General features: G+C 43.2%; 1 protein-coding gene across 10 annotated transcripts in view; it reads right to left on the bottom strand.

Moving 5' to 3' along the window:
- Window positions 1-4,034: 4,034 nt before the first annotated feature.
- LOC143259073 (putative receptor-type tyrosine-protein phosphatase mosPTP-1) overlaps window positions 4,035-15,456 on the bottom strand; it is a 690,783-nt gene continuing 679,361 nt past the window's right edge. For 5 of the 10 annotated variants that reach the window (XM_076519899.1, XM_076519902.1, XM_076519898.1 and 2 more), the window contains 10 exons: window positions 12,940-13,160; window positions 12,470-12,595; window positions 12,220-12,404; window positions 11,843-12,134; window positions 11,593-11,764; window positions 11,392-11,516; window positions 10,957-11,234; window positions 10,751-10,886; window positions 9,835-10,397; window positions 4,035-9,066 (listed from right to left, as the gene is read on the bottom strand). In XM_076519899.1, the coding sequence (XP_076376014.1) occupies window positions 9,930-10,397; window positions 10,751-10,886; window positions 10,957-11,234; window positions 11,392-11,516; window positions 11,593-11,764; window positions 11,843-12,134; window positions 12,220-12,404; window positions 12,470-12,595; window positions 12,940-13,160 (2,003 nt within the window). In that variant the 3' untranslated portion in view covers window positions 4,035-9,066; window positions 9,835-9,929. The remainder of the gene's footprint in view (window positions 9,067-9,834; window positions 10,398-10,750; window positions 10,887-10,956; window positions 11,235-11,391; window positions 11,517-11,592; window positions 11,765-11,842; window positions 12,135-12,219; window positions 12,405-12,469; window positions 12,596-12,939; window positions 13,161-15,456) is intronic. The other 5 variants (XM_076519900.1, XM_076519901.1, XM_076519904.1 and 2 more) reach the window with 3 other exon arrangements.

The following is a 15,456-nucleotide window of genomic DNA, read 5'->3' on the forward strand; positions in this document are numbered from 1 at the left end:
GTGTAGAGATAATCGAAATCCAGAAACGAAAAATAACAGTTATAGAAACGATATTACCTCATAACTGTAATGAAACTTTCTCGGTTCTCTATAACTGTTTCAATCAGAATCGATATAACAGCTTGAAACAGTTATTTTTGGGACATTCTCAATCTCTGTCTACATCTTTGATACTATGTATTCCAATCGGTATCAGAATTTGGGGGCTGGTATCGATTTGAAGTGTCGATTTGGTTTCGATCCGATCACTACCCATATGGTACAATGTCTGCGCGGATCCTAAATCCGCGTGTATACTTAAATAAAAAATAATATTTCAATGCTTTCTCGTTGGAATTATTTAGCTTTTGAGTGTTCACATTAAATCAGTAGGAATGAACTTCGTGAAACGTGCATTACTCTAACAAAATAAATACGATAGCATCCTCGAAATCCAAAAATATTGATAATGTTAAAAAAATGATTTTTGCATACTTTGTCGTGGAAATGTTGAAATAGGATATAGCACTTTAAAATAGGATAACTTTGGTTTAAAAGAAATTTCGATTTTGTGTTGAAAAATTGAGAAATCTCAATCGATAGTTTGAAGAAAAATTATTAGATTTTAAGGCGTTACTTCGAATTGATTTTAAAATGTATTATTGTGGAAATTCATGATCTTTCAACGGCTCAAATTAGAGCTAATCGATCGTTTTTTAAAATGATGGATCCATTTAAGATCGTAGAAAAATTCAAAATTATGACGAAGGATCATTTTTATGGGCACTTCGAATCGATTTATTTGTACGTAGCTGCACCTCTCAATTATATGAGAATCTAATATTCAAAAAATCACTATTGCACTTACCTTTGGATCCATAACGGTCGAAATACAACTAACGCTAGTCAAAAATAAAAAGGAACTTACGATTGGGGAAAATAAGGGCAATTCTTTTACGTGTCAATCCTTAAGAACCGTGTATGGTCGGTCAATGAAAACTCACTGTTGTTTTTTCGATAGTAAGAAGTGTATATTACTACAACATACTTGTGGGATATCGATTGCAACAATAATCGCATCGGTAGAATGGGAGGGTGAGGGTTTGGTAAATGGATTTTGGGTTTCGTGGCAGGGTCATAGGAGTGAATGGATGGGGAGCCAAGGTACGCTACTTTTCTACACGGCGGATACGTATATAACAAAGAAAGAACACACACATATTTAGCTGTGACAATAATTTGTTCGCATATCAATACGTGTCGTGTAGTCGCATTATCAGGATAGAGTTACAATGATTCATTTCGAAAAAGAAGAACGTAAACTATATATCCCAGCAAATCGCGGTGACGTCGAACGGCGCTCCGTTTTCACGTGTAAAAAGAAAAGTCATTGTAAGATAGAGTACGTCGTACAGTAAACAAACAATATAACGATTCATTGATCGTCTAATAATAATAAACAAGGGAATGGAATGTCTTTGAATTTTTCTGTTTGCTTCTTTTTGTTTCCTTTTGTCTTCCTTTTCTTTTTAAATCGTTATCGTAGTATCTTGCGTCAGTTTACTGATTTGATTCTTGTGTACCTTGTTTTCTGTTTTTTTTTCTCTTTTGTTTTGTGTTCCATCTGAAATGAAAGGTTTCGCGTGAACAATTGGCAGACGGTCGTTGGCAGTGTTTCCCTTGCGCAATTGGAAGAAAGAAAAACCGTGAAGATCACGAGCGAGGACAAATCGTCAAGAAGTCTGAACGTGCATCAGACCGACACTTAACATTGAGTATTACGCAGGTAACTGGTTAACATTTATCTCAGTGTGTATACATCCATGCTAGCTTAGTATTTAATTGGTCAAGATACTGTAACGGTAAAGGACATACGTATTCTTTTGTGCTTTCTTGGTTTACTTCGGGACCCCTCATGACGCGACAACCGAACGATCTCGAGCCTCGAACAGTCTTTTCGAACTATTCGTCGCGATTAGTTCGAAACAAACGAACGAACAAGAGTCTCAAAACTCTTTGCTCGAGAGCGTGGCTGTACTCTGTTATCTTTATGTTCTTCCAACGATTCCTCGAATATCCTTTTTGTACTTGTTTCGAATTTCAAGATAACGCTCTAATCGTAATGCAACTGCAACCGCAAAACTCTTTCGTTTCTTCCTTAAAAGACGAACTGGCTAGCGAACCTAATGGAGTTTTATTCAAGACTAAGGATTTCACTTTAAAATTAGAAAAAAATCAGTTGCGAATTATGTTGACTGTAATTTTTCGATTATTATATATTATTATATAATTCTCTGTCCGTTCTCGAAATTTAAAATCTAAAGCTATACAAAATTAATAAGTCCACTTCTAGCCGCAAGGAAAATTTTCGAAACCATATACTGCTTTGGTGTAATAAGTATAAACATTATTGAAACCCGACTAATTATCAATTTGGTTGCTGCTGATTCGTCAGCGAAAGTAATTGATGGTTCAAGGTCACTATCCCAACTATAAACGCCACCATACCCCATATCAAGGTATCATTTGATTTCGTCCCAATCATATTGATGTACATGGATTTTTTGGATCACGCTAAATTCAGCAATCAGTGGAAGATTTCTCACCTGGTTTTTCTGTAACGACCGGATAAATGCGGCTTTCGGTCTTTAGATTAGCCATTTTTTAGATGGGATTGTCGAAGGGTGTTTCACCTACCAAACAAATTTTTCGCAAACTACTTTCCAGGTCGTAGAAACGCGTGGGGAACTCTACATTCCGAAAATACCTGTCGCCGTAAGACTGAGCGTGTGACAGTTATCCGTGCATTATCACGTTTACGGTCTTTGTTCCTGCGTAATGCGATGCAGTTCCATTACGATGCCACCGGTGGAAGTACCGTTGAAACATGTTTGATGAAGCCCGGGTCCAGAGACGCCGCGGGATCCGTCGATTAGGCCAATGGCGGGGGCGAAACGCATCGAAGAGAGTTGTTCCGCCGATCGGAGAGGGGGCGCAGAAGCTTCTTTCCGGTAATATCTCGGCTGGACACACCGTCCTCTAGAACGCTACGCGATCGGCTGAATTCAATTAGCTCAGAATGACAATTAACACGTTGATTAGTCGTACACACATGAAACATCATGGATACGTATATAAACAGTTCTCTTATCGTAGGCCTGTGCGAATACTTGCATTTGAATGTTGCGCCCGGTTCGGCTCGACGCAAAACACGGAATAAAACCGATCACGCCTCTGAAAGGAAACAATTCAACTCGAACACGACCACGTGAACGAAATATATATTTATAATTATGTACGTGTATATATTTATATTTATGTATATGTATATATATATTTTTATATATATAATCGTAAAAAACATCGTTTCGTCGCGTTCATCTTTCTATTTTACTCCTGAATCGTATTTCTTCTTCACTTTTTTTTTTGTAATTAATTAATTCTGTTTACTATTCGTTTGCTTCCTTTTGTTCTCTTTTTTGCAGTCTTAGGGTGGCGTGGTACGGCAGAATCCTCGCGCGGTTCAACGATTACTATAATTACCGTTCGTCCCCGAAATTTTATTCTATTCGCGCTAAGCGCTGTAACCGATTCCCCAATGATATTTTTCGTCCCGTTAATTCTCTAATGACTTTTTGGTCGGCTGCGCGAACAAGTGTTCGACGGTTTCCTTTCTGTTCCTGTTTTCTGCTTTCTTTGTTCCTCTCTCGACAACCGGAATTGAAAGACTTTCGGAATTGCGAATAGATCGGTCACGAGCACGCGTATTCGATGATTTCGATGACATGCCAGTTCTTCGTCTAGGCCTTCGATACGCGCGATAAACGGTCGCTCGCATGATCGAGCATTTTTATTCGCCAGCGAATTCACGATGGCTGCGTCTGCAGTCCGTTCGTAACGAATTCCGTCGCCGCATTGTCTTCTTCCGCGGTCACGTCGTTCAACTATTCGATTCTACTCGAAAGACCAGGCAAACAAGATCAATTCAAACAGACGCAACTCGAATCCGCGAAATCGGTTCGAGAGACGAAAAGAGGAACGGCAACCACTCCTCGTGCGGGAATAAATAAAAAGTTTAATCACATCGTAAAAAGTGTCTTGACATAAACAAAGCGAACAGATTATTCGTATCATACAATCGTACAAAAGTCTTTTCTAGTTAGAAGCAATTGGAATGTTAGCGCGCTCCCTCGATCTTTCTGAAACACTGCTGTGTGTCCGTTAGCGTTGACTGTTCGAACTATCCTCGCACACGAGAGAAACGATCGACAGAAGAAAGAAACAATGGAGTTTGTAAGTAAGAGAAAAACGAAAGCATACATCCAATCTCTTTTCGTTGTCGCACGAGGAATCGACCTCTCTTTCTCTGTGATCTATCGCAATCAATTTTATTCAGTAACCGTCGTCAACGACACAAGTGCCACTCCGAGCTTTCATCTTCGTGCAAACGACAAACAGCCGTAGATGCAGCCATGCGTCGATTCGTCTTGGCGTGCGCAAAACTGGAGGAGCACGAGAAGTCCGAATCTTGAAAGCACGAAGCTTGGATCGCGGTCGCTGCAACGAAGATCTCTGAAAGCGTCTGGCGACTCACTTGAAAATTCGCAATCTTATGTTTCGCATCGCACAGTGGTCAGATCGAATTCAACATCCAACCGCGACAAGTCAAGAAAAAAGAATTTAAAACGAGTGCGTAGTCATCGCAATAGCTTTCAAAACTCAATCATTTGATATCGTTGAAAATAAAACAAACGTTTAGTATGCTCACGTTGGACATCTCGTATATGTCTAAATGAATAGGTGTCTTCTTTGTCAGAGGGTCTTCAAAAATGAATGAAAGAACAACGTACATATTTAAAACGAATTCTACGTTTGAAGTTAAAATAGAATCGCACGAAGACATCTATTTTTGAGTTAGCATTACTTGTCACTGTATTATCGCATTTTGCCAGCCGCCGGAAACTTTCGAGACTTCGGGATTCGACGACAGAACGAATATCCGGTGGAGTACGGAATTGTCGGGATCTCGTGCACCTCCAGCAAAAACCCGGACGCCGCGAGTACAGGGAAACAACGAGATGGCGAACAGTATTTCGACGGGGTACGCGGTCGTCGACCCCGCCCGCGAACGTAACGAAAAAAACAAGGGCAAAGTAAAAACGTACATACAACGGAGAACGAAACGAGAAACGTGTGCGTCCTCGGTTACGATTGTGTTATGCTGACTAGACTCTAAATTATCATTCTATACACACCTATCGTTATCCTCTCGTGTTTAATTATGTATAATATTTATATTATGTATAAACGATGGGCCGACCAGTTCCCGGGCCGTTCCAGCTTGTACCGTCGCGGGAACCGGTCGGTTTTCGCGCGCGTCTCCTCCCGTCGCACGACTTTCTCTCATCGTAGTATTTTTTATCTTTTTCATTTTTAGTATACGTATAGGTACACTCAGAGTTTACGGTGTTTCTTATCGTAAAATACAATACAGTACAGATCGCGTTCGTGCGCAACGAGCTTGCTGGAGAGGAGCGTCGCGATTCCTCTCCGCGGTTTCTCGTTGCGCGGCCTCGCTTCTCGTTAAGCCAGCAAGTCCTCGAACGACGCAATTAGGAGGGACTGGAATGACGGTGGCCGACAGGGGGACCGCCGTCAAACTATCACACGGTGTCTATTCACGGGGAACCGCTCACGGTCCGGTGGGCGGCTGCAACACATGTCGGTCGCGAAAAGCGCGCGGTTCACACATTTCTAACGGTTCCAACATCACCTCGACCGTCTCAGATCATAAATATCTGAATATAATATATTTATATGTGTATTTTCATTCAATTTTTCTTTTTTATATCCATTCATATATATATTTTTTTATATATATATATTTATTTATACGTATATACTCTTTGCTGCTCTTTATGTATACGATGCATTCTCTCGCGTGATCGTTTCTCGTTTGCCACGTGATCGCCTTAAGCGTTAACAACTGTCAGTTCGTTCGCCAATGAAACTACATTCCTACGTTATCGTCGATTTTCTATAATTCTGTGGTTGGTACCAGTGTCCATGCATGTGTGTATGTATGTATGTATGTATGTATATGTGTGTGCGCGTGTGTATGATACATGAGCGAACATGTATATGTACGTATGTCGATGCTTGTATACGTGTACACTAAATGTGTGTTTGCGCGTCTAGCGGACGCGAGACGACCATCGCGAACGGTCGATTCGCTGGGGTCGTTGGCTCGCGTTTAATTACTCCTAATTACATCGAAACCGACAATACACGCATTATATTATCGTATATAATACAGAACACCATCATCGACTCCTTCATGGCTTGCAGGGAGGGATTCGCTGGATCAGATCGGTCCAGAGGAATTATCTACTTTCGCGATGACTGGTCCTCAAGCGAGGACGTACAGCATCGTCTCGTTTCTGTCCGGCACGAGTTCTCGGAGCGTCATCGGTATCTAGCTAGGCGTCCGCGATCGAAAGACGATCGTGAGATCGTCGGATGTGATCGAGACGATCGCGCGTACCGCTTCCGATGAACGCTTCGCCCGAGGCCGGACGTCGGCTCGGTTTCTCTGATTCGCCGGGAGCCTTGCAGGCAGCTCCAAGCGGTTCGCTTTGTTACTGTGGATTCATTTGATACGTCTCGGATAAAACTCGTCGACTGTGTACAGGGAAACTAGAAGTTTTGGTCGAATATGCGAATCGGCCGGGTTCGATCGGTCGAGTCTTCGTTGCGGATATCCCTCTGCTCGAGATCAATTTGATTTTTCACTGTCTCTAAAAGCACTTCAGACGTAATTTTGTGATGGTGCTTTGCTGCTACCTCGAAGAAACGGAACGATCTATCGATTTTACCGGTCGAAGCGTGCCTCGTTTGATTTCAGGGATCGGCGGAGGCTACATCGAGGCTGTAAGGATTCGAATCTTTTCAGTTGACTTTCCAACAACGCACTCTTCTGCGACCTCTTTCTCGTTTCCTCGGCCATCGTTATGTTTCTTAGCTTCGCCGACGGGTCCAAAAGGTAGTAAGTAATACGGTCGACGACTCGATGATCCCGCCCGAGTATTTGCCTCCTATCTTTCCGACACGCGGTCTGTACTTATGTGTTAAGTTTTTGTCGAGTCCTCCTCGGGTTGTTTCGCTGGGCTCGTACGAAATGCAGACCGACGTTTGGGAGGTCGGAACGGGGGAGCGTGGTGTCGATAGATCGATCCAAGCACACCGTCCCTTCGATCCTGGCGCCGGTCAAACCGGAGGAGGACGCGCGATTACGTTAATGTTACATCGATATTGAGTTAAAACTGACGAATTAGGATCGTCTTGTTACACACGTCTTATTAAACACGGACACATACATGCACACACATATTTTTCGTTTTTTTTCTCTTTTTTTTTAGGGATTTTCTGCAAATTTTCTGAGATTTTCCTTGTTCCTGTCGACGATAATTGGCAATAGAGTTGCGTGACACACCGGCACCTCGACCGAGTTCGATCTGCACGTCGAAATGTTTCGTAAAAACGGGAGTGTCGTTTGAAGGAGTATCAAGGGTGTCGCGATTAATTGCTCGCAGGCAGTTTTCGTTTCCGTTATCACGTGGTTCGTTAACTTATCGTACGTGTATATCGTTAAGAATCCTAAGATCAGAACAGTCTTCGGTGGTGTCCATAGAAAATGATTGCGCGGCAAAAGAACTCGTGGCTAGAAAGAATCCGCGTTATCACAATGAGCATGCGAGCGGGTCGCGCGATCCGGAAGAATTGTAACCGGCGCTCGATCGCCGCCGGTGACACGGTCGGAGGCTCGTTAATTATCGAATGCATAAGATTGTCGTCGCCGTAGGTTTTCCGTCCGCGTTTCGCGCGTTCCGACCATCAAAATCGGCCGCAGATCGCGGGAATTCTTCTATAGGTTACATCCGACCGGTGCTCAGTACGTTCCTTTAATAAATCTTCATACGAATTAGTCGATTATTAAATTCTGTAAATAGGGGGGAGGGAGGGGACCAGTCACTCGCGCTTTCATTCTTTCCCCTCGCGCGCTCTCTCGTTCTCTCTCCGACGCAAAGAACAACCACGCCGCGGATTATTTATACGTAAACGTTTACACTTAGATCGATTAGTAAGTTTCTTTCTTCACAGAACCGTTCAATTCATAGCGATCGATTTTCTGCGATTCGTTTAGATAAATTTGATTACGTTTAAACTCTTTAATTACCGACGTTCGCGCACGACCTTGATCGCGTCCGAACCGTAGCCGTTGACTCGGTGACCGGTGTTCGTCTCGTCCGGAGGAGGCAGGGTCGACCGGTCCAAGGTCGTGCGGGCCGAGCTGACCGCTCAAATACGACTGTTTGGTTTCCAACTCAATTCCTCGTGACATCGCAATTTTTCGAAGCGGCGGAAGCCGAGAAAGAGACGCGGAAGGGCACCCGAACTCGGCTGACATTCTTCTTTCTTCTCGTTCATCGAATCAACGCGATTAGGTGGTGTTTCCAATGTTTGTAGAACGCACAACGTAACGATCTCGACCGATCGATCCTCGACTAGTAGAGAAAACCACGGGGAAATACTTAAAACGAAACGGGAGCGAATACAAGCGATTCTTTGGTAAAGTGGTCGAATGATCCAACTTATATAAACGTACACATCTATACGCGTTTATGGCCGTGCGCGTGTGTATATTGTGTATGTGTATGGCCGCGTGTGTATATACAGATACGAGCAGTGTACACTTAAACGATGAAACAACGATCGACGGTGGCGGGGCTGGACGACCGGCGGGCGTGTCTCAATGAAAGTGGTTTCATTTACTTTTTTGGCACCCAGCGCGCTACCGGAAGTCAGCCTCCCGTTCCTCCGACGTATATTTTTTTACCCTATGGTGCGTGCACGCGCACCCTCTTCATCTCCTCTCGTGTGTTCCCGCGAGTGCACGCGTGCACCTATTGACGCGAATGATTAGTATATTTACACGGAACGTGCCCGAACGGGTTTGCTAAAATCGGGTCGCCGTCCCTCCGTTTTTGTGCGAAGACCTGTCCAACCTGGAACTCCATCCGATGGGCCCTGCGTTTCACAATAAAAAAGATACGTGTGTAAATACATTTTCTAGCTGTCACCGTAATATTTTAAAGTGATCGGACGAGTCTAATGATTCGAATCTCGCAAATTTCAAACAAATTTTAATTTCCTCTCTCTGTTATTCCTGCGCAGAACGAAACAAACTTTCTGCAAGGAGTTTATTTAAAGGTAACCGTCTACAGTCAGTTTCTTTATTTGCATATTTAAAATAGAAATACCGTACAAAGGAAAAGATCTGCACTTGATGTCGAAAGGATATTCTTCGGTAATTTGACTGTCTAGACGCCTGAAACTCGGGACCGATTGACCCGGCTTTCGGTTCTTTGATCAAGCGGGACGAGTAGCCGCTTACCCACTCGACATCGAGTGTTTGTGTTTCGTGTTAGTAGAAGTGCTGTCTGGAGTATCGTGAATACTGATTCCTAAAGTGTACCAGATTCGAGTGTTTACTTAAAACAGTTCGAGTTGTAACGGCGAGAGAAATTGTACACAGAGAGGATGTTCGATTAAGAATGTCGTACGCGGGTGTTGAGATCTTAGAAACCAATTGATCATTCTCTTTCAAGACGAAACTATGCAGTTTGTACCCAATGAAGGACATTTATGAGCACAATTCGATTCAACTAACGAAATGCAGTTTCATTACCACGGGAAACAAAATTATCGATGGATAAATATCGACGTAACAAGGATTTCATTTATCTCTGGTCATGAAGAAACGTGAAATCAATTAGAACGATGATAGGTACTCACAGAATCGGGATTACACTTTGGACAGTGTGGAGCTCGATCGGTTACAGCGGCTCGGACCGGCTCGAGGAGACACTGCAACCGAAGATCGGCAGGCATCATTGAGGCAACATCTTGCAACTCGCCTCCATACCTTCTGGTGGTACGCGCATGCTGCCGTTGGTGACGTACCCGTTCGCGTCAACGATCACAGAAACGCTTCCCGGATGATTGTGATAACTGACGTTCCGGTGGGTCATCACGATACTTTTCTCATGCTCGTTGCCGGCGTGCGTCGACAAACAGCTCTCGCTGCTTCTGCTACTGCACGGCTCCATCGAGTGTTCCACTCGGATCGGCACCGTGTAATCGGCCATGGTGTTGACTTCGACCGTTGCGTACTCGCGAATCATCGTCGGTTTCGGTGAATAGTCCATCTGCATGTGCTGCATGGACAAGGTCGGCACGTCAGAAGGGTCTGTCATGGTGGACACGTGGCCGTTCGCCATACTGTACAGATCTGGCTCATCGTGGCCTTTCGACGATAGCGTAGCCTCTAGGCATTGGTACAACAGCATGTAATCCTCCTGTTGGGAAACCAAAATGCATTAACACCTTCGATGAAGAAATCAAAGCGTTTTAAAAAAGTGTTTAAGAAAGATAGATTTTTAAATAAATTGAGATGTCGATAGAGAGTGATGGTCTTAGTGGAGTCTGAAATGTGTAAACATTACGAGACGTTTAAAACGAGGAAGTAAATTACAGTCTACCCTGCGGTATAATTACCTATAATCAGGATGCAACCATTTTTTGTTGCACGAACAGCACGATTAAGCGAAGCGAAAAAAGTGTACATAATTTGTAACAATCAGCTTGATAACTTTCATGGAAGAATGAACATATCCTCGGCGATATTCCAAGAAGTAAATCTGAATCATACCTTCGTTCGGAAGACACCGGGTCTCTTCATGTACAACAGCTTCGCGAACATATAGATGTCGGCGCTCTTCTCAAACTCCAGCTGCTTGTTCAGGGTGATAAGGAGAACGAAGACGGCAGCTTCAACACCGCCATACCTGCAGCAAAGGAGAATTCGCATTTAGCCCTGCTTCGACGATGTGCCATTTGGACAGACAACGACGTTACCTATCCATCACGACGATAGGACCGTTTTGGTAGTCACGGTGCAAGTCATGGATCAAAGTAACAAGTGGCTGCGGGTTCGTGTTATGGGGCCAGAAACAGGGATGAGATCGCGGCCCTTGGACAATTTTGGCACTCAGTTCGTAATCGTCTTGCAGGGATCGGACTGCAACCTCGCGGAGGATCATTCCACCCGCGGTTTCCTTAATTCCGCAGAATCGAACGCGGAAGGTCTCCGACTCTAAATCGTTTCCTTCGGTCGGCCAAAATTCGGGATATTCCTGAAAATCGGATAGCTATGCTTATTGTCCTCTTATTATTATCCTCTTATTCTTCTTAACAGAATCTAATAACTGCACTTTGTAATTGAACCAGTTCATTCGGCGTATTCTCGACAGAAATTATTTTATATAGTTTAGACAATGTCGGATCACTCACATCATTGCATTCGGTTAACATGACCACGGTTTGCGCGTTATAGTCCCACATGATCTGCCAGAATTCCATGATCGTGTTTTCCATGGGGTGTTGAGTGATAATGAATTCTCGATTGCGGTGGAAACCTAGAAAACACGATTTAGTTCCATCCCTGTCATGGTCGAAGACGTCGAAAGACGACAGAAGGGCCCGAAAATTTACCAGCGATCCACGTGGCGTTGATGTAATCGCTTCCGTCGACTCCTGGCTTCGGTGTTAGGTGAACTCGAGCAGTCTCGATAGAGACAACTTCTTGATTGCGATTCTTGTGGAGGTTGTAGGGTTTGAGCGCGGATTCCAGGTTCTCCTCCTTCGGTTTCCAAGAAGTTACCAACTGGAAGCAATTCATCACTGTTTAGCTACACAGTTCACTCTCTGTAAGATCTTCGAAACAAGCGAGGTAGAATAGTACTTTGTACTGTGCCTCCATGCTGTTCCACGCGTCGGTGTTGGCGTTGTTCGGGCTCAACATGTCCTGTACGTATTGCATGAGATTGTTCTCCTCGATGTTGGTCTCGCCGCTCTCGATAGCCTCTTGCAGAGCATGATGGATGAACACGTACTGCTGCTCGGTCTGGACCAAGAATTTTCGCTGGGTGCGGATATGCTTCAAGAATCCGAACACGTTCACTTCGTTCTTGCACTTCGCCTGCTTCAGCATGGCGTCTATCACGATGTAAGTGCCGGTGCGTCCGACTCCGGCACTGAGGGATGCAAACGTGTTTTAATCGATGCACTTCGAAACGTTCAACTTACCAGACCTGTCCGTTGTCTTTCGTCGCATTGTACCTGCAGTGGACGACGATCGGTCCAGCTTCCGCGGGATTGGCGTTGGAAGATTTTCGAATGAAGCTCAAGACCGGCAGAGGATGCTCCGGCACTCCGTGGTCCGGCCAACCGGTGTAATGGTATTGCCAGATGATTCGTTCGCCCATGTTCACGCCGTTCTTCCGTTTCTTCACCTGTGGCATAGGCTGCTTGGAAAATTGAATAAAAACTTTTCCACCTACGTCTCCTGCGCTACTGCGTGGACACTAACCTTTAGATGACGGATCTGGAGGGTGCGAATGGTATAGGTCGCCATCACGTCTTCCCTCAGCAGGGTCACTTGGATGTAACCGTAAGTCTCGGATCCCTTCTTAGGCCAGTACATATCACATTTTTTCTGCGATTCATAAAGAGACAGTTGAAGCTCCGAAGGGTCCATGGATAAAGCAATTACACCCGAACATATGTCCTTTTTACCATGTAGATAGTTAAGAGATTTAAGAATACCGCTACATTATTATGTATTAAAATGATTAGAACAACTTTCTGCTCGAGATTCTTATTTCTTCTAATTGATGTAGAAACGTTTTAGTCTGTATAATGATTTATAGTTTAATAATTATGTACCTACATTGGTATCTTTTTTAGGTATCTTTGATCTTTTCTATAATAATTGTTTGGTGATTAGTTTAGTTTTTAAATTCTACATGCGGGCACTTTTGATTACGTGCAGATACTTACGCGTCCACGTTCAACGAGATTGGTGATCATTACGATAATAGACACTCTTTGTTCCCACACCATACGCCAGAATCCATCAAATGTTGACGGTAGAGGACCCTGTGTTCCGATATAAGCGCGAGCACGTTGCCAGCCATCGATGTAATTCGCATTCACATAATCATGACCTTTCTTGGGTGGACCACCGTCGCATGATAACAGTTGCACTCTCGTATGATCGTCTGCAAAGGTACATCGTATATGTAAATGTCTGGCATTTTCGATGCTATTGAAAATGGGTAATTTGTATGTTTTACGGCCTTGTCCGTTCTTTAGGTAAGACGGCCCTTGCGGCCCATCTGCAGGGCACGTGAGCGCTAAACGCGCGTCGACTCGAGTCGAGCAAATTTTGAGTCGAAAGTCCGTTACACGGATTGGTTATTTATGACCAATAAAGATTTTTCGACCCATAGTTTGCGGGTCTTCCGCGTTTTTAGTCAGTCGTCGGTGAGCAGCTTACGAGTACACTCGTTGTCTCTAAGCTCTTACGAGCAAGCCTGTAGATTAGATCTTGTGTTTCCGTGTGTTCAATAAATATACTTTTACAGAAAACTTTGCCTTTAATTATTTGCAAGCAAATAATCAACAGTATGTTACCGAATTAAGAAGAACTGAATCTGTAAAGCACGCAATGATTAACATTCGCGATCGTGATGTTTGTAATTACTCTTCTTTCCTTCTATGAAAGATAAAAATGCAATCGAAACCCCAAGAAAGAACCACAATTCTCAAGTAGGATGTTTGAAATTATTTTTTGGTATGTCTACTATCGAAACAATAAGTTCAAACGAAACTATTATTTTTTAGAATAACTGCAAAAATCCTTAATTCTCATCGTTTCTAAATTAGTACAACGATACGGGGTTAGCGAAGCTTGTTGACTCGACGAGCAGGTACAGTCGGTGTACAAAGTATTTCAAGCACCTTTTACAACGGAATAACTTTTTGATAATTGGACCAGGCGATCTAAATTTTTTTGAGATGTTAGAGCGATTAGTTTAATAGACAATATGGCTAAAATTTCAAGCCGTCGATCGGCGTTACACTTACTCTGCTTCATTAAGGGTGGATTGTCTTTCCCTGGGCAAAAAATATCGACCTCCTATTACTTTTTATTTTAGAAAACTACTAAATTAATTAGTCCGGAAGTTCACACAGTTTTTTTCTATCTTCTTTAAGTAACTTTTCTACTTCGATTTGATCAGAAATGCAGTCTATATTGCTGGTGGATTAAAACGCCTCGTTTTTTATGGTTGACATGATTTAGAAAAAGGTACTGGACCGATCAACTTGTTTGAACTGTATGTTCAGGTCGGTCAGTTTTTCCAGTAAAATCGAACTTTTGTGTTTGAAAAGGAAAATTGTTTCGTAATGATTGCAGGTAAACGATAACAATGATACGACGATAACATTAACAATGGAAACATTCCATTTACTACATAGTACGCAACAATCAATATTTGTAAACACACGGACTGAGGCAACTACGGTAAAAGAATAGGCAACTAAATCCTTTAGAAAGATGAACAAACTTTAAAGTCGATTTTCTCGAAAACGGAGCCCGAATAAAAAAATGTTATACCAAATTTGTTTCTTATTTTTTCACCCTCTCCTCGGTTGCCCACCCTGCATCATTGAGCAAATAATCGAGGTAATAAAATTTGTGTAACTTAATGAGGGTATAATAAAAGAACATGTGTAAAGTTTCGGGTTAGTTAATGTACTAGTCGTTTTCAATAAAGAAACAATAAAAGGTCTGCATTTTTTGTACAAGCAAAAGCAATTGCCGCAGAAGAACTACCAGTTGCCTCGTAATCGTCGAGAGTACCGGGTCGTCTGAAGAACGTAGTCTCGAACGAAGCGGTTAATTAAATTCAGAAAATCCGTTATTGCTCGTCGCAGATTTCGATCGATTAAGCGATCACACGACTGCCACTTCGTCTCCAACTGCTCCTCTAGCTGATAGGCATTAACGAACAGTGCCGTGAAGCATCTGTGACCTCATTGTCGAGTGCTGCCGGTCACTCACATTAAAAGCGGCCGAAGAGCTTGTTCGTTAATCCGATAACATTACGAAAGAGCGAGACACGTTGCACCGCGAATTTCGAATCGCCTCGGGTTCCATATACGGAAAAAAAGATTTAAAAAATCTCCTTATCGGAGCAGGTCGCGGTATCTTATCGTTGGAAAATAGCGAAAGAATTTCTTGTCCGTGACTCCCTCGCTAACGAGGAAACGTGCCCAACCCCGGTCACACCGATTTTAATGGAACTCGGATCGAGGTTCTTTCTGCGATCTAAATTTTATTCGTTCGAATTTCTGCGATCGTGCTATCCGCGAATCAATTAGAGAGGAAACTTCCAGCGACATAATGCTTTAACACTCTATGCTCCGGTGCACTCTAGTGCTTCAACACCAACAACGAGCGGTAGATGTGTACATCGACGTCCTAGTGCTTCTAGATATAAGAACCTCTTC

This window comes from Megalopta genalis, chromosome 3 (genome assembly GCF_051020955.1).
Source record: "Megalopta genalis isolate 19385.01 chromosome 3, iyMegGena1_principal, whole genome shotgun sequence".
Classification (NCBI taxonomy): Eukaryota; Metazoa; Arthropoda; class Insecta; order Hymenoptera; family Halictidae; genus Megalopta; species Megalopta genalis.